A 20285-nucleotide genomic window follows, 5' to 3' on the forward strand; every position below is an offset into this window, starting at 1 on the left:
AGAGAGAGAGCAGAGGGTTTTGAAGCATTTTAAAGGCCACTTCCGGTTTTCAATCCAGATATCCAAATCCGATCGGATATTGGGTTCGGATATCCGATTCTACTCGGATACCCAAAAGTTTGAATTCGGATATCCGATTCGGATATCTGGGTATCCGAATCTGAATCTATTCGGATTTTAAAAAGGGGTATCCGAGCAACACTGCAATGGGAACTAAAAAATAAACACATGAATAAATATCACATATATAAAAAAATAAAGTGCACAATTGCTATTCAGATTAACAGTATTAATGATAAGATGCCTGGTAAAAAAAATTGAGGCAAAGGAGCAGCCCATAGGAAAAAGAGCATAAAGTGAGGAGTGCAACAAATAGGAGATACTTAGCCCAGAAATGGTGAAGTCAATCTCAGCAGCACCACAGGGAACAAGGAATCCCCTCAGAGGACAAGATCCCACTAGTCCGCGGGCGTCACCCCGCTTTATCAAGGAGAGCGGATGGATAGTGCGATGTTAAGGTCACACCCCATGCGACCTTATAGGTGCATCGGAGCACCGTTTTGGTCGCACCGCGATGATACTTTGCATGCGAGTTCATTTTTACACGCCGGGCTTTTCACAAGCGTGCTAAACAGTTAGCATCGCTTTGTGAATCAGGGCCCAAAGTGTGGTTTGTAATTGCAAATGTGATAGAATGATACAATGTTATTAAAAAAAATCTATAACTGAAAAAAATGAGACTCTTTTCTTTACTGATAATGTTCTATTAGGCATTGTTCACATCTAAAATCGAAATTGCTGACGCCAGCGATTTTCAATTTTTTTTGCACGTTTTTTCCCCGCCCTAGGTGTGAACAAGTCCTTAATTATCCGGACTACACATTTTCGCTTCAGAGTGACTTTAAGTAGGAAAAGTTATTAGCTGGACCATCTACTCTGAAAACAGATCACAGGTACCAGGCTTAAAAGTAAGTGCAGCCACCAGTCTTCCTAGTTGGCTGCATGCTGGAATGGAGGTAAAGAAGGGGGAGGGGCAGCACTTTCATAGAGGCAAAGGGGGCAGTTGCCTCAGGGCACCCTCCAGCTATGGGGATCCATGAGAGTGGGGATGCTGTGTGTTTACCCTGTATAGGAAAAGGAGGAGATGAATAACGGGAACCCCAAAACATGCTTTTAGGGGCATAGGATGGACACATAATGATATTGGGGGGGGGGAGGATTGGATCAGGCCTGGCAGCCCGCTCAGGGATCATGGGGGTGATTTGGGTGGAGGAGGGGCATCAGGGGGCCCCTCCTTACTTAATTTTGGCCCAGGGCCCCATTGTAGCTAGTACTGACCCTGGGGGAAGGGGGAGAAAATAGTGTAATTTCCCTTTACGAGCAGAAGTGAGGAGTATGGATGCTGCCATTATCTACTTCCATTAAAGAGGCCCTGTAGTGACAAACAGTAGAATGCAAAAAATATACAGGATATCCACTTTCACAGTAATTGTCCTAATATCAGCATGAGAAACACTTCCTATATGTTTATATTGCTGTATATTGGCCGTAACCTCACCCTCCCAGTGATGCTTAACCTAGGCTGTTTAGAATTCTGGGAGACCAGATATTATCTTACTAGCTACTCTCAGAAACAAACATTCCGCAGAGCTGCACCTGCCAGGACTAAAGATATTGCCGCCTGTGATAAATATCAGAATGTAAACCAGGAAGAGGAATGATTTTACAATGGGCAAACACTGACTAAATCATCGATAAATAAATATTGTAAATAAATAATTAATTTTATTAATTACATTCTTTTCAATAACAGGTCCTCTTTAAATCGCTTGGTAGCTGTGCTGGTACCCCATCTTTATAAATCATTAACACAGGGTGTATGTGCAAATCGTCACAGCATAAATAGCCAGGAGTCTCCCTCTGCTCGCTCTGCTGGGAGTGGGGATATGCTCCTCCTCCTTTGTGCTTCTGCCTGCAGCTGGTTGGTCTCTCTTATCTCAGAACTCTTCATGTCTCCTTTTCAGGTCCTGGAGATGGAGGAAAGCCCACTGTAAACACTCGTTACGGGGCTCTCCGAGGAACAACGCTAACGGTAAAAGATACTGAGAGGACCGTGCACGCCTTCTATGGAATCCCCTTTGCCAAACCTCCAGTGGGACCATTGCGATTTGCAGCACCGGAGCCTCCAGAAGCCTGGAGGTCCATAAGAGAGGCTTCCGAATATCCTCCCATGTAAGTACAAGGCTGTGCATTGTCCTCTCACTGGTCAGAGTCACGGCAATAAGAAGTCATGCATGTCCATGCCTGCTGTACGACATAAGTCAGCTGTGGTGCTGCGTAATGGTACTGAGGACTGGGCCTCACCATCAAGGCCGGTCCGAGGCAGAGGCAAGAGAGGCTCCAGCCTCAGGGCACTGTGTAGGAGGGGACGCAAAACTCAATCAGCTATCATTCCCCTATTGTGTATAAGCAGAGAGAAATAAGAAAAGGGGATACATGGCAGTGACTGAAAGCCAGATAACTAGAGATTAAGGTGTTGGGGGGAGAGGTGGAGGGGGGGCGGGTTCGCCTCTTACTCTAATAGCAATCAGTGTGTGACGGCAGGGATGGAGGGGCGCACTTTGGTGTCTCAGCCTTGGGTGCTGGAGGACCTTGTCCCGGCTCTGCTCACCATACAGGGGGTCAGGGCTGATCCTCTTACTACTGGAGACCCGGCAATAGGCCTCCATCCATCCACAGGCTCCAGGGAAAGTGAAAGCAGATACTTGACCATTGAACAGACTTACAGTATATTCCTAGACTTAGTAATGGTGGAACAAATCTGGTGGAGCGAAGGGAACATTCTGACAGTAATTGCACTCATAACGCTTCTCTGCATTGCACTGCTCAATAGTCTCTCCTACCTGCTCTACAAGCATTTACCACCATTCACAATACAACTATTCATCAATGAAGTGTCTGAAATCAATGGGAGGCAAGAGGCTTATTGAGTGGCTCTGTGGGAGTCAGTAGATCACTGGCCATTTCAATCACAACAACTGAATTTGTCCATTCATTGGCCACCTAAGGTTTTCCAATATTGGATACCTTATATACTTGTGTATAAGCCTAATTTTTCAGCAGAAAAAATGTGCTTAAAAGTTACCACCTCGGCTTATATGTGAGTCAGTGGAGCAGAACAGAGGGTGGAGCAGGTTTTGTTACTGGCAGAGGAGTGTAAGGATCATGCACTAGCTGGTTCCCTGCTGTGTCTGTGCCCCCCATCCCCTGCAACATGGTGTGCAGAGTGTACTACTCAAGACTACCTGTGTCCCCAGGCTTGTGGAGCGGAGCATGCAAGCAGCGTGTCAGCTGTGCAATGATCAGGATTCTCCCTGTGTGGCAATCGCCGTCTCATATCTATGACGCCATCTAGCGGTGTCTGAGACACAGCTGTATCATCCTTGGGGCACATCTGGCTATGGGGAGGTGGGCTGACTTGTACTGGAGGAAAATCTAGCTACTGTGGAGGGGACTGTACTGGGGAGGGGCTTATATGCGAGTCAATCACTTTTTCCTGATTTCTGAGGGAAAAGTGGGCAGCTTGGCTTATATGTGGGTCGGCTTATATGCGAGTATATATGGATTGGTGTGTAAATGATTGACTGAATTGGTTTGTAAATGATCTGTTAGCTTTTGCTATCTAATAGCACCCTGGCCCTACTTCTAACCTGCCACCCCCACCACACCCTACACACACACACACGATTACCTCCCCCCACCCTTCCATCCTCTTTCCCCCCCACTGCACACAAATGCCTTCCTCCCTTCCATTCTCCGGAAGCAGGAAATTTTGGCGCTCGTGGCTAATGGAAGACTTGGGCGCTGACATAGGTGCTAATGCAATAAATTCTCACTTTTCCTCTCAACTCTTCCTTCCTTTGCACTCTCTGTTCTTCCTCTCCTATATTTATTCCTTCACCCTCCTCTCTTCCTGTCTTTCTTTCATCGCTTTCACTTTCTCTTTTCCTCCCCATTTCTCTCCTTCCATCACCTCCCACTCGCTCTTCTCTCCTCCCCCCCCCACCTGCCTTCTTCTTTTGTCTACTCACTTCTTCCCTCCCCCTTACTCTTCCCCAATCCCCAACTCCCCACCCCACTTCCCTCTCTGTCCCCTCCCTCTGCCTTTCTTTGTTCCCTCCCCCTGTCTCTTCCATGCTGTTTCTTTCTATCCTTTTCCTTTCTGTGCCCCCCCATTCCCACATACTCACACCTCTCTATTCACAGGTGTCCCCAGCCATTGGAGATGAGAAAACAAATCATGCGATTGATGCAAGAGGTGGTTACTGATGCTGTACACGCCGAGGACTGTCTGTACCTCAATATCTTCACACCGGCGGACAGAGGGCACAATGCCAGGCTGCCTGTAAGTGTGACTTATCCTCTGTCCTATTTGGCTACATCATATTTTAACTTCAGTGTCATTTTTTCTTCTTAATTTCTGGAAAGCTAGAGAGACACAGATATTAACACCCGAATCCACACATAGGGGGCCAGGGGCTGACACAAAGGCGTAACAATAGCTCTAATGGGGGGGGCTACAGGAGCCCAGTCCTGGGTAGCGGTAGCGGATCTTCATACTTAACCTTATTCCAGCAGCAGGACAGGTCCTCTTCACTTCTCTTTCAGTGTAGACTGTGCCATAGCTTCCAGAGACTCAGGGGAGGGGCTTCAGAATTCTGTGGGAGGGCCAAGTGTGTTGAAGTCACGCGCTGGGCTATAGCAGTAGAAAAACGCTGAACACAATAGGCTTGACCTATAAAGGTGTTTGGCAGAGAGATAGAAAATATGTGATTTAGATTATTGATATGCAACTAACACTGTTAATACTGCACAGTGGTGGGAGGTTTAAAACCACAGGGAGAGGCGGGATAGGTGTCTGTCCAGCAGGAGGCGCCATCACAGGGCCCCGGGGTAGAGGCAACATCAGGGAGCTCTGTGAGTAAAAAGAGATTACAGCTTTACTTAGCAGGATAACAGGTTTAAATCAACTAAACAAACTGCAAATCGGAATGGTCATACAGTTAAATACTTAATTACCCACTGAGTTGGGAAGACCTGCAATTGCAGTGCTGGCCACAAAGAGTGCAGTGGGAGGAGGTGGGCTGGATCAGCTGATCTGCTATGGAAGGGACTCCCATTCTACTGGCAATAAGGGAATACTGGATGCAGCCTGCCAGAGACAGGCACTTTCAATATATTAATTGCAAACAGTACAGATGTGCAATATATAAAACATTATGCATTGCTAGCTGATATACATTTACTGACATAAAGAAATGGGAGGCAGATCTAGGGCTACATTCAGGAGATGATTACCAGCTAATGACGCTGTTTCTAGTGACTGACAATGCATCCCATACTCCATGGCACTAAATCTGCTGCCACACACTGCTGTGGTTAACCATGAGCAGCGCTCGGCAAATACGGTAAATGTGACATGACCGGTGACAGTTATTAACAAATGATCATTTGTCTTCTTCCCTCAGGTCATGGTGTATATACATGGGGGAGGCCTAGTAATGGAGTCTGCCAGTATGTATGATGGCTCTGCACTGAGTGTCTATGAAAACGTGGTGTATGTGGCGATCCAGTACAGACTGGGAATTCTGGGCTTCCTCAGGTAGGTCACAATACGTCTTTTGTCTTTCATTATAAATGCTCTATAAGGGCATCCATTTGGGCTGAAACAAATCAAGAACTAAACAACATGGTTCAAGTGCAATATTTTTTATTAGGAGACGTATCCCCTTCATAAAAACATTCACAGAGACTCTGAAACCTCAGGGAAAAAAAACATTTTATTTCCTGTTCCTCTTAAGAATGAATGACATACCTGAAACGCTGCATCCCCGTGGCTGAACGTTCACTTAATCCCCCCGAAATCCGCAGGGGAGGAGAGGCGTCGATCAGCGCAGATTGACGCGAATGGAGGCAGAGCTACAGGCCAAAGCTCTGACTCCGCCGGGCAACAAAATCCACGACTTTGAAAGTCATGGATTTTCGCCCCGGGATTTCGGAGGGAATAAGTGAGCGTTTAGCCGCGGGGATGCAGCGTTTCAGGTATGACAATCATTCTTAAGAAAAACAGGAAATAAAAACGTGTATTTTCTAAGGCTTCAGAGTCTCTTTAAAAGATCCCAAAAATTAAAAGCTGAGAAAAGGAGGTGATCACCCAAAATATGGCCCTGTCCATTGTACCTTTGATGCGGTGAAGGAGTTCTGTTCCCTTAGCAGAAAAACACCTCTCAAGGATGGATGGAAGCAGGAAATTTGGGCGCATGAGGCAGGTGGACAAAAAGGGCGCCGCCATTCACTCCCATAATAAATATCGTTTAAATCGGCGCCCAACAGGAAAAAAGGGCGCCGGAGAAAAATAACGTTTTAAAAGCGGCGCCCGGAGACTTTTAATGTTTTATAACTGTTTCTCATGATTACACATTATTTAATGATTTATAATTTTTAAAACATTATTTTTAAACGAAAAACAGTACAATATTTTTTAAAACATCACTTTTAAACGAAAAACCGTACAATTTTTTTTTTTTTTTCATTTTTAAACGAAAAACCGCACCATATTTTTTGAAAACGTTATTAATGCTTATCACAGGGGGGTCTTAGGTTTAGGCACCAACAGGGGGGTCTTAGGTTTAGGCACCAACAGGGGGGTCTTAGGGTTAGGCACCAACAGGGGGGTCTTAGGGTTAGGCACCAACAGGGGGGTCTTAGGGTTAGGCACCAACAGGGGGGTTTTAGGGTTAGGCACCACCAGGGGGTTCTTAGGGTTAGGCACCAACAGGGGGTCTTAGGGTTAGGCACCAACAGGGGGGTCTAGGGGTTAGGGATAGGTACAGGGAGGGTTCTGTGTGAGAGTAGGGTTAGGTATAGCTTTAGTAAAATTCTTATTAATGTTTTATAAAACGTTATTATAAATTTCAATTATTAAACAGGGAAGATTAACGTTTTTAAAATTGCCGATTTTATACACATTATTTAATGATTTATAACTTTATAAAACATTATTTTTAAACGAAATATAACACAATTTTTTTTAAACGTTATTCATGATTATCTTTTAAAACCCTGCGCCCTTTTTTCCCGGCGCCCTTTTTTAACGTACGCGGATGGATGGTGTTACACTGGGGCATGCTGGGGCATTGGCCCCTCCTAGGAATCACTGTGCCTCAGTGAGTGCCCCCCTCCTGCTCAGTGACATACAGTTGACTGTTTTGGCTCCAGCAGCAGACAATAAACAGGAGAGGGTTTGTAAAAAAAAAAAAAAACTCTCCATGTCAGCCTGAGTCTTATCTATTTGCCATTAATACCTCCCAATCCTTGCAAGATTCCTTGTAGTTAATGTATCTGGATGACACTTACTGTATATTTGCAAAAAAAATCTCTCTACCTCCTTCTGATTCAATGTTCTAACGTTGTCAGTCAACAGGAAGAGAGTCTGAAGAAGGCTTACAAACTGAACTGTTTACGGTTTTTCTTTTGAATTAGCCAATAAATTAGAGCTTGTATTTTACAGATAGGAAGTTTTGAATAATAATTATCCTGATTCACAACTTACTGTCTGTAAAATACAAGCTCTGGTCTCCAGCAATGCTTAGCTACTAAGATAAAGAATTACATACACAGTGTCTCTCTCCCTCCTGCCTGTTTCCCCTTCCCTTGCTTGCAGAGTCATGAGACCCAGGCTGGGGGCTGGAATGATTTGTCTGTGATATGTCTACACAGGAGCAGCTTGCTAGCAAGTAAGGATTAAAGCATGCCAGTAAACTAGCCAAGTACATCTGTAGGTGACTTTTCTTCAATAGTAGTACCATCATTTGGACAATCTGTTCTTCTCAAAAGCCTCTGATTTCGGCAAAAATATCCAAAGCTTGCCATACAAACATTTATCTTGATTGATCACCCAAACTGGCCACACCATTGTGCCCCCCCTTCCCCCCCTTCATTTGAAGCTAGAGCCACCACTGCCCCAAAGCACTGGGCGTGCCCATAACATGCAGTGGGTGTGGCTAATGAAGATTTCCCTGTGAGAGTGCAAACCACAGACAATGGGCCCGCGTCTCCTTCCCAGATATGAGTATGGTGACCCTCAAACAAGTAGGGAAATGTTCCCACCATAAAAACCCACTAGTCAGTTTTCTCTCCCACAAAATGCTGGTAGTTATTAGATCACTAGCTGATTGCCCGGCGTTGCCCAGGTATGTATTTGGCTGGTGTTGGCTCCACCCACTTTTTCTAACCCTAACAAATACTCAATGGCCAAGTTTGTGAGCTTTGTGGTCTTTGGCATCAATAATTTGCATTGAAATGAAAATATCTGATGGGTTGTTTGTGGCTCCACCCCCTTTTCTGAATTTGAACCCCAGTCACCCAATGACCAACTGTACCAGGTTTGTGCCATTAACAGTGCAAGAATGGTAGCAATTAAATATTCCCTTGAAAAGAAATAGGTGAAGCGTTTGTAGGCTCCACCCACTATCCTGAATATTAATCCCATTCACTGAGTGACCAACTGTGCAAAGTTTAAGAACCCTCCCATTAACAGTGTAAGAATGGCTGCAGTTTACATTTTCCCAGTGAAATTTGTATTTGTCTCCACCCACTGATGACCCGGCATTGCCCGGGTATGTATTTGACTGGTGTTGGTTCCGCCCACTTCTTCTAACCCTAACGCACAAACACTCAATGACCGAGTTTGTGAGCTTTGGGGTCTTTAGCATCAATCATTTGTATATTCCCATAGAAATTAAACAAATCAGATTCGCTGTTTGTGGCTCTGCCCCTCTCCAGCATTTGAACCCCAGTCACCCAATGACCAACTGTAGCAGGTTTGAGGCATCTGCTATTACCAGTGTAAAAATGGCAGCAATTTAAATATTCCCCTTGAAAATCAACAGGTGAATTTTGATTGGCTATTATAGGCTCCACCCACTTCCCTGAATATTAATCTCAGTCACCCATTGACCATCTGGGGAAAGTTTGGGAACCCTGCCATTAACAGTGTAAGAAGGCCTGCAGTCCACATTTTCCCAGTGAAATTTGGTTTTGGCTCTGCCTACTTTTTGTAACCTGGACATACAGTCACTTAAAGAGAATCTGTATTGTTAAAATCGCACAAAAGTAAACATACCAGTGCGTTAGGGGACATCTCCTATTACCCTCTGACACAATTTCGCCGCTCCTCGCCGCATTAAAAGTGGTTAAAAACAGTTTTTAAAAGTTTGTTTATAAACAAACAAAATGGCCACCAAAACAGGAAGTAGGTTATAGAAAATACATAGAAAATACATAGAAAATACATCCATACACAAGCAGGCTGTATACACCCTTCCTTTTGTATCTCAAGAGATCATTGTGTGTTTCTTTCCCCCTTCTGTTCTCATGCACTGAAGTTTCAGGCAGCTCTTTTCTTCTTGCAAACAGCTTTGCCCTTGTCTGTAATTTCTCAGTATGTGAAAGCCCAGCCAGCTCAGAGGAGGATTTATCCAGCTTGTAAAAGATAATAGAGCAGAGAGAACCTGCCATAATCTATTCTAAATAATACACAGGCAGTGTGCAGAGAGGTGCCTGAAGGGGGGAGATGCATCACAGAACCACAACACTGAAGAACTTGGCAGCCTTCCAGACACAGGCCGACAAGTCTGACAGGGGAAAGATACATTGATTTATTACAGAGACAGTGATAGTATAAAGTGCTGCAGTAAGCCAGAACACATTAGAATAGCTTTTGGAACTTGTAGGATGATAAAAAACAGGATGCAATTTTTGTTACGGAATCTCTTTAATGACCAAGTTTGTGAGCTTTGGGGTCCTTGGCATCAATAATTTGTATTTTCCCAAGAAATGAAACTGTTTGTGGCTCTGTCCCCTTTTCTGAATTTGAACCCCAATGACTAACTGTACCAGGTTTGAGGCTTGTGCCATTAACAGTGCAAGAATGGCAGCAATTTTAATATTCCCCTTGAAAACTTGAAAATCAACCTGTGATTTTGATTGGCTTTTTTAGGCTCCACCCACTTTTATGAATATTAATCCCAGTCACCCAGTAACCAATTGTGCAAAGTTTGAGAACTCTGCCATTAACAGTGAAGAAGGGCTGCAGTTTACAATTTCCCAGAAAAATCTGTTTTTGACTCCACCCACTTTTTGTAACCTTGACACACAGTCACTACTCAATGACCAAGTTTGTGAGCTTTTGGGTTCCTGGCATCAAAATTGTGTGAATGGAAGCAGTTTATCCTCAAAAAAAGCAAATCTGATTGGATGTTTGTGGCTCCACCCCTTTAGTGAATTTGAACCACAGTCACTTGATGACCAACTGTAGCAGGTTTGAGGCCTCTGTCATTAACAGTGTAAGAATGACAGTAGTTTCAATATTCCCCTTGAAAATGAATAGGTGAATTTTGATTGGCTCTTGTAGGCTCCACCTACTTTTCCGTATATTAATCCTAGTCTCCCAGTGACCAACTGTGTCAAGTTTGAGAACCCTGCCAATAACAGAATGGCTGAAATCAATCTAACAAATCTGATTGGCTGTTTGTGGCTCCACTCACTTTAGTGAATTTGGACCCCAGTCACCCAATAACTGACTGTATTAGGTTTGAGACCTCTGCTAACAGTGTAAGAATGGTAGCAATGTAAATGTTCCCCCTTGAAAATCAATAGGTAAATTTTGATTGGCTGTTTTATAGGCTCCACCCACATTTCTGAATATTAATCCCAGTCACCCAGTGGCCAATTGTTTCAAGTTTGGGAACCCTGTCATGTAAAAAATTTAGTTGTTGGCGCCGCACACTTTTTCTAACCTTGACATACAGTCACTCTATCAAGTTTATCAGCTTTGGGGTCCTTGGTATAAATACTTTGTATATTCCCATTAAAAAATAAACAAATCTGATTGGCTGTTTGTGGCTCTGCCCCCTTTCTGATTTTGAACCCTAATCACCCAGTGACCAACTGTACCAGGTTTGAGGCATCTGTTATTAACAGTATAAGAATGGTAGCAGCTTAAATATTCCCTTTGAAAACCGAAAGGTGAATTTTTATTGGCTGTTGTAGGCTCCACCTACCTTCCAAATTCTTAATCTCATCCACCCAGTGACCAAATGTGCAAACTTTGAGAACCCTGCCATTAACGGTGTAAGAATGGCTACAGTTTATATTTTCCTGGTCAAATTTGGTTTTGGCTCCGCCCACTTTTTGTAACCTGGACACACAGTCACTCAATGACCAAGTTTGTGAGCTTTCAAGTTCCTGGCATCAAAAATGTGTGACTGGAAGCAGTTTATCCACCAAGGAAATCTGATTGGCTGTTTGTGGCCCCGCCCCTTTAGTGAATTTGAACACCAGTTACCCAAAGACAGACTGCAGCAAGTTTGATGCCTCTGCCATTAACAGTGTAAGAATGGCAGCAGTTTAAATATTCCCCTTGAAAATCAATAGGTGAATTTTGATTGACTGTTGTAGGCTCCACCCACTTTCCAGAATATCAAATCCCAGTCACCCAGTAACCAACTGTGGCAAGTTTGAGAACCCTGCGATTAACAGTCTAAGAATGGCTGCAGTTTACATTTTCCTATTTAAAATGAATGGCTGAAATTTGATTGGCTATTTTATGCTCCGCCCACTTTTCCTGGATTTGTAACCTCGGTCACCAAGTGACCAACTGTGCCAAGTGTGGGGACTCTGGCTTGATTACTGTGAGAATGGCAGCCTTTTACATTTTTCCATTGACTTGAATGTGTGAAATCTGATTGGCTGTTTGTAGCTCTGCCCACATGTGCAGGGGGCCGCAAGACCCCCAGAACCTATCATCCCAGGTAGTAAGGGATCTGTATACCAAGTTTCGTTCAAATCGGTCAAGACACACACACTCACGCACGCACACACATGCGCACACACACAGTGTACCTCTTTTGTCCCCCTGTGCCACCTCTGTTCCCCCTACATTCACATCTTCCCTGGATAAATAAGAGCGGTGGGGGGGGGGGGGGGGGGGGGCGTGGTCTGCAGCTTCTACAGCTATTAGGAACCAGGAAAAAAACGACAGAAAAAAAGCTGCTTGGATCCCTTTAAGTGTTTAAAATGTACAGAAGGAAAAATGGTGGCTAAAGAGAGAGAAAAACATATTTATTATTACAGAATTATTTTAAGAAGCGATAAAGTTATTGTGGATTATAAATGGGGACACAGCTAAAATGACAAGACTGCTGTGGTCCATGAAGTGGAAACAACCTCTACTACTTGCGAAGTGGTTCAGGTCCTGCAGCATATCGAATGGGTTGAGGTCTGAACTTTGACTGGGCCTATTATACCATAGTATGCTATTACTGTAAACAAATATACTAAACATTACTTCATGCTTAACTTTAACATTAAAACTCTCTACACAGCACTGGAGATGGTCAGGCAGCCACCGGAAATTATGGACATTTGGACCAGATTGCAGCTTTGCGTTGGATTCAGGAGAACATCCAGAATTTTGGGGGAGACCCCAAATCTGTTACTATATTTGGGGAGTCAGCCGGCGGAGCCAGTGTGTCAACCCTGGTAAGTTCTACAATATCTATGAATCTATCTATCTATCTATCTATCTATCTATCTATCTATCTATCTACATAGCTCCCAACTGTCCCTCTTTTGGAGGGACAGTCCCTCTTTGGGAGCCCTGTCCCTCTTTCCTCCTCATTTGTCCCTCTTTCAGGACTTTGTCCCTCTTTCTATGTAAATATATATATTTCTCTACTAAAAATATGTTTTATTGACTCTAAACTTTATTCCCATCCTTTAAATTGATATATTACTAATTGTAAAATGTTACTATGAAGGAAAATGAACCAGGAAAGACAGGACCAGTGTGGTTTGAATTATAAATCAACATATTTTTCTTATGAAATCTTTATGGTATGCATAACTAGGGGTGTGATGGGGCGTGATCAGGGGTGTGGTGGGGCGGGGCTTAAGTGTCCCTCTTTCTCATCTCAAAAAGTTGGGAGGTATCTATCTATCTATCTCCATCCAGTATCTATCTACCTCTATCCATCTATCATGGAAGTTCTGAGATTTTCTTTTAACAGACAGCACATTTTATCCTGCTGCTACAACATGAATAATTAATAAAGCATCAGAATGCCAGACGTTGCACTACAGGCCTTCTTTTGATTTTCTGTTGTTTTTGTTTATTTACCACGTCTGAGTCCCGGGAAATGGAAATTAAGGCAAATCTTCCCAATACAGACACTAACAGCAATAAAGACAAGTAAATTAACTACTCCTTTCAATATTATCTGAAGCACAAGGGATTTACTTCTTCTGGATCTGGGTTTCAAAACACCTCTGTCAAAAAGTTACAAAACAAAAGACTCCTTCATCAGAGCTTCATCTGTGCTGTTTTTACTCTAATGTACCTTCTAAACATTGGCCTTTTAGCATATGAACACTCAATCACTCATGCAATTCATGTGATGGTGTGCAGGCAGGGATCAGAATTTTACAAAGCTGGTTAAAGTGGACCTGAGGTCTTGCACAGGAGACAATGAGAACACAGAGAAATCTACCCTGTCTACCCTCTGTGTGTTTTATAGACAACAGCCTGTCTTATTCTCCCTTATCAGCAAGTAATGAGTTAGTGTAACTTGAGCTGCCAACTCTGCCTAAGTTTGAACTAATATGTAAACACAGGAGGTTAACCCTTTCTGTGCTCCCAGGATATCAGGAAGTAACCACACAGCAGAATCTCAGAAGGAGTTCTATAAGCTGTAACAAGCAAATGTTTTTTAAAGGTTATAATGCTGTTGCTTATCTTTTAGAGCAGAGAGGAAGTTCTGAGTTTAGGTCCGCTTTAAGTAAGCCAAGTAGTAGAGAGCAGAGACCCTTTTAACAGGACAATAACAGAGTATTTATGATGCTGCTGGTTTAATTTCAGGTGTTATCGCCGCTGTCTGAAGGTTTGTTTCACCGCGCCATCGCTCAGAGCGGAGTGTCCCCTATGCCGGGTCTGATGGTCAGCAAACCGGAGGAGCTTATTTTCTACAGGGATGTAAGTTCTTCTCCATGTTTACTTCTCATGTGGACTTGTAGAAGATTATTTAAAAGTTTAGTTGCCGTCATAAAATAATACATTATAAAAAGCTGCACACAATTCAGTTTTAGCATCCACTCTTTCACTTTGTGCTATATCGTTCACAAGGTAACCTAGGCAATTTCCCTGGGCCCACTGGATGCCCAGGGGCCTGACTAATGACTTCTCTAACCCCCCCCCCCCCCCCTTCCCTACCTTACCTTAATTATAAAGGCCGGAAGCTGGATACTGCCGTCTTCATTATATAAATAAGTGTCCTCTGCTACTAACCCTCGTGTAAGTGCCTGTGCCTGCTCATGGTAGTACAGTATTAGGAACAGAGGAGACTTAATTATTATTATTTATTTACATAATGCCATCATCTTCCGTTGTGATATTTTATCTGATAAAGCTGGCAGTGTTCAGTAAAATGTCTATACTTCTCTCATATTTCTTAACTGGTTCTGGACCGAAGCAGTACGAATCTACATCCAGCAGGTGGTGCTGCAGCTCTGACTGGACGTAGATTCAATGTCCTAATGAATCACTCGTCCCTGCGGTTACCACCGATCTGCACCCGCCGCAATTCACTCACTCTGCTGTCTATAAGACGGCAGAACTCTGTGAGCAGGTTGGGAGCTGCTTTCATTGGCTCCTGACCGTGTGATCACAGAGAGCCAATCACATTTGTTCACATTGATAGACAGCGTCAGGAGCCAATGAGAGCGGCTCCTGACGGGCTGACAGCACTCTTCCGTTACAGAGACGGCAGAAAGATGAGACAGCGTCATGACCAGCGAGAGTGGTGGGCATGTGCGACGATTTGTCGGGAGGCGCGTTTTACCATACCAGCAGTCTGTGGTCCTTAAGGGGTCAGAGACTGCTGGTACAGAAGTGGTTAAAGGACTTACAAGGCGAACTAGTCCGAAAAAGTGAAATACCTGCATGAAATATCAATGCGTGGAGGGCGCCGTCCGCGCTCTCCGTGCCGTTCCGCCGGGTCCCCGTAGCTCAATGTGCCCCCCGGGCCGGTCCCGACCCCACAGTTCGGGTCGGGCTCTCCTTCCTCCACTAAGATGGCCGCTGGAGCTGGCCGCGGCTGCGCAGTCCGCATATGCGCGAGTGCGGCTGCGCAGCTCTAGGGCCTGCCCCGATCCATGCTATAGGCCGTCTCCTGTTGTGTGGATCAGGGGCAAGGCCCTAGAGCTGCGCAGCCACACTCGCACATATGCGGACTGTGCAGCCGCGGACTGCGCAGCCGCGGCCAGCTCCGGCGGCCATTTTAGTGGAGGAAGGAGAGCCCGACCCGGGCTGTGGGGTCGGGACAGGCCGGGGGGGGGGGCACATTGAGCTGCGGGGACCCGGTGGAACGGCACGGAGGGCGCGGACGGCGCCCTCCGTGCATTGATATTTCATGCAGGTATTTAACTTTTTTGGACTATTTCGCCTCGTAAGTGGTTTAAGGTAAAAATATACTCCAGTAGGAAGGTAAGTTTATCGTCCTTTGATTATTTCCATTTTTTTTAACGCTTTATCAACATGGGTGCCTTTTGTACCTCTGTTGAGTTTGACTAGTTCCCAACCCCCTTCCAGGGTCCGACAATCCACCACAGCCCCCTTTCTGTAAACTGTATGGGCTTTAAAAGAATAATAGAGGGTGTGTTTCCAAGACCATGACCAACCAGTATTAGGGCAGTCAGAAGGTGAAATCTTACCCCTAGAAACAAAACAAGAACCATTGGGTTCGTTATTGATGAGAACAACATTGAGAGACAAGATGGTAGACCAGAAGTTATTGTTTTCTCATCTTCTCTGGCTTTCCCTTTCAGTTTGTGGCAGATGCGTCCGGATGTGAGCCAACAACCTTGGTAGACTGTCTGAAGAAGAAGTCTGAGCAAGAAATCCTCTCAATCATCTCATCAATGGTACGTTCCATCACGACCAGCCTCTTCTTCTAGAGTTAGTTTCTCTTTAATGGTCATGTCATGTCCGTTGTGTCTGTGCAGAAATTTGTATTGATACCAACTTGCGTGGATGGAGTTTTCCTTCCAAAACCAGTGGAGGAGATTTTGGCTGCCAAAGAAAACATCAAGGTCCCATTTATGATTGGGGTGAATGAGCATGAGTTTGGATGGGTGATTCCAAAGGTAAGAAATCCAATTACAGCTATTTACTGCTTTGTTGTAGTGGCACTATACTGTCTTTTAAGAGTTAAAGAGGACCTCTTGACCATTGTCTGCCTAGAATCAATTTAAAACATGTAAGATACCTTTCGAAAAGCTAGCACTCTGCCTTATGATGGTGATTGACTCCATGTAATTTTAGAAAGGGCCAACCCATTGCGAAAACGAGGCATGCTTAGGGTCCTTGGGAGAGACATTTGACTGAGAATCAACTTCCTTGATAAGCTCTTGAGATGTTGCTGCAGTTTATCTACATTATTTTCCTTCCTCGTGATCCTACCTCCCACAACATGGTGCTCCCACCCTCATGCTTGATGATCTCTGGCTTGCAAGCCTCACCCTTTTCTTTGAAAGAAAGCATGAAGTTGGTCACTATGGTTAAACAGTTCTATCTTGGATTAAGCAGACTAAAGGACGTTCCTCTAGAAGGTAAGATCTTTGCCCCATGTGCTTCTGCAAAGGGCAGTCTGGCTTTTTATTGGTCTCTTTGGAGCAGAGGTCTCTTTCCTGCTGAGCAGAATTTCAAGTTACGGTGAGTATCATATAGGACTTGTTTTGCTGTGGATATAGATAAATGGATACTTGTCTGCCTGTTTTCTTTAGCATCGTCACAATGTTTTTGGCTGTTGATCTGAGACGTATTTTTAGTATTCTTGCTAAAATATTTTCTCTTTTAGGAAACAAACTGTGTTTCTTTCCTGAGCAGTATGATCACTGTGTGGTGTTTATACTTAGTATCTGTGAAATTATGTAGTCACTGGGGGAAGGTAGGGTATCCCACAGAAGAGGTGCAGCACTAGAGAAAGTATGTAGTCGCTGGTGGGAGGCAAGGAATCCCATAGAATCTATGCAGCACTACAGAAATTGTGTAATCAGATAAAGAGACACTAAAGCGAAAAAAAACATATGATATAATGATTTGTATGTGTAGTACAGCTAAGAAATAAAACATTAGGAGCAGAGATAGGAGTCTAATATTGTTTCCAGTACAGGAAGAGTTAAGTAACTCCAGTTATCTATGCAAAAGAGCCATTGAGTTCCACCTCTTTCAAGTCACAGAGAGCTCTGTCTTCTGAAGCTTGTTATCTTAACTGTCAGTCACTGTATTTTCTTTTTTTCTCCAGAGGACAGTTCAACATTTCACTAGTCTACTCTGTAAAATCATTTAGATTGCTGAGTAGTGTGTAAACCGCAAATATTAGAGAATGATGAGAAAATGATGCAATGTTATAAAAAAAAACACTATATAACTGGAAATAAAAATATGAGAAATTTTTCTTTGCTACTAATGTTCTAGTAATTATCCATACTACACAACCAATTCATTATATCATAATTTTTTTTCACTTCAGTGTCTCTTTAAAGGAGGCAAATAATCCCATCGAATAGGTGCCACACTAAATTATGCAGTCACTGGTGGGAGGTAGGGTATTCCTCAGAATAGGTGAAACACTAGAGCATGTCTGTAGTTACTGGTGGGAGGTAGGAAAGAATAGGTCCAGCCAGGGGCGTCTCTAGCCATTTTGTCACTCCAGGCGAGAAATCCTGTGGCACCCCCCCCCCCCCCCCGTGATTGCCCCCAGTCCCATACCCCGCACCCCTCATGATGAACACCACTCCTGTGGTGAACCCCACCCCCAAGACCCCCGAAAATCATAATGCAGCAGCGTTTCACCGGAAAATGTACTTATTGCGGCATGGGTTCACCAGACAATAGTTGTTATGCAGCAGAGCGTTTCACCATAAAATATACTTATTGCGGCATGCACTCACACACACCACACACAGTACACACACACACACTATACACACACACACAGTGTACACACACACACACACAGTACACACACTGCACACAACATACACACTATACACAGTACACACACACACACACACACACACACACACACACACACACACACACACACACACACACACACACACTCTAGACATGCACAGCACAGTACACACACTATACACACACACACACTGCACACAACATATACACACACACAGTACACACACTGCACACAACATACACACTATTAGAGTTGGGCCGAACCTCCGATTTTAGGTTCGCGAACCCTGTTCGCGAACTTCCGCAAAAGGTTCGGTTCGCGAAAAAGTTCGCGAACCGCAATAGACTTCAATGGGGAGGCGAACTTTCAAAGTTTTAAAACATTCTATCAGCTGGAAAAATGATAGAAAACATGTTTCAAAAGCTCTAATACCTGGAGCCACACCTAATTGAGTGAAATACACATCACTGCTGGAGGACCCACCCTCCCTCCCTCCTCCAAGCAAGGTCCTTTATACCATTTGCCTACCTACACTAATTAGTTCTGGGACAGCTGCTACACACTCTTCTAGGGAGATTTTATCCTCCCTCCTCCCCTTCTCCCGAGGGAGGAGGGTCTCTTCTGCCAGGGAATTAGACTATTTTAAAAACCAGTATACATCATACCATAGCTGGGAATACATACATGAGTATACATCATACCATAGCTGGGAATCGAACCCAGATCTCACTGTGTGGTGGGCACGTCACCCTAAGCACTGTACCACTACAGAAGTAAGTGAAGCTTGCCTAAAATTTAACATTTATGCTCAATGCAATAGAACCATTAGGTTGCTTAAAGGAGAACTGTAGTGAGAGGTATATGGAGGCTGCCATATTGATTTCCTTTTAAGCTATACCAGTTGCCTGGCAGCCCTGCTGATCTATTTGGCTGCAGTAGTGTGAATCACACCAGAAACAAGCATGCAGCTAATCTTGTCAGATCTTACAAAAATGTCAAACACCAGATCATACCATAGCTGGGAATCGAACCCAGATCTCACTGTGTGGTGGGCACATCACCCTAAGCACTGTACCACTACAGAAGTAAGTGAAGCTTGCCTAAAATTTAACATTTATGCTCAATGCAATAGAACCATTAGGTTGCTTAAAGGAGAACTGTAGTGAGAGGTATATGGAGGTTGCCATATTGATTTCCTTTTAAGCTATACCAGTTGCCTGGCAGCCCTGCTGATCTATTTGGCTGCAGTAGTGTGAATCACACCAGAAACAAGCATGCAGCTAATCTTGTCAGATCTTACAAAAATGTCAAACACCAGATCATACCATAGCTGGGAATCGAACCCAGATCTCACTGTGTGGTGGGCACATCACCCTAAGCACTGTACCACTACAGAAGTAAGTGAAGCTTGCCTAAAATTTAACATTTATGCTCAATGCAATAGAACCATTAGGTTGCTTAAAGGAGAACTGTAGTGAGAGGTATATGGAGGCTGCCATATTGATTTCCTTTTAACCACTTGAGGACCCACCCTTTACCCCCCCTTAAGGACCAGCGCTGTCTTAGCTGATCTGTGCTGGGTGGGCTCTGCAGCCCCCAGCACAGATCAGCGTGCAGGCAGAGCGACCAGATCGCCCCCCTTTTTTCCCCACTAGGGGGATGATGTGCTGGGGGGGTCTGATCGCTCCTGCCTGCCGGGTGTTGCGGGGGGGGCACCTCAAAGCCCCCCTCCGCGGCGAAATCCTCCCCCTCCCTCTCCTACCTGGCCCCCCCTGGAGATCCGGGCTGCACAGGACGCTATCCGTCCTGTGCAGCCAGTGACAGGCTGTCTCCTGTCACATGGCGGCGATCCCCGGCCGCTGATCGCCGATCTGCCTTACGGCGCTGCTGCGCAGCAGCGCCGTACAATGTAAACAAAGCGGATTATTTCCGCTTGTGTTTACATTTAGCCTGCGAGCCGCCATCGGCGGCCCGCAGGCTATTCACGGAGCCCCCTGCCGTGAATTGACAGGAAGCAGCCGCTCGCACGAGCGGCTGCTTCCTGATTAATCAGCCTGCAGCTGGCGACGCAATACTGCGTCGCTGGTCCTGCAGCTGCCACTTTGCCGACGCACGGTATAAGCGTGCGGTCGGCAAGTGGTTAAGCAATACCAGTTACCTGGCTATCCTGCAGATCCTCTGCCTCCAATA

General features: G+C 44.6%; 1 protein-coding gene across 1 annotated transcript in view; it reads left to right on the top strand.

Moving 5' to 3' along the window:
- The window catches only part of LOC137538963 (cocaine esterase-like), a 41004-nt gene that overhangs the window by 6992 nt on the left and 13727 nt on the right, over window positions 1-20285 (top strand). Inside the window, exons 2-8 of the mRNA XM_068261410.1 lie at window positions 2025-2232; window positions 4267-4405; window positions 5529-5662; window positions 12447-12603; window positions 13979-14092; window positions 15943-16038; window positions 16120-16260. Coding sequence (XP_068117511.1) covers window positions 2025-2232; window positions 4267-4405; window positions 5529-5662; window positions 12447-12603; window positions 13979-14092; window positions 15943-16038; window positions 16120-16260 — 989 coding nt within the window. The remainder of the gene's footprint in view (window positions 1-2024; window positions 2233-4266; window positions 4406-5528; window positions 5663-12446; window positions 12604-13978; window positions 14093-15942; window positions 16039-16119; window positions 16261-20285) is intronic.

This window comes from Hyperolius riggenbachi, chromosome 11 (genome assembly GCF_040937935.1).
Source record: "Hyperolius riggenbachi isolate aHypRig1 chromosome 11, aHypRig1.pri, whole genome shotgun sequence".
In the NCBI taxonomy this organism is placed as follows: Eukaryota; Metazoa; Chordata; class Amphibia; order Anura; family Hyperoliidae; genus Hyperolius; species Hyperolius riggenbachi.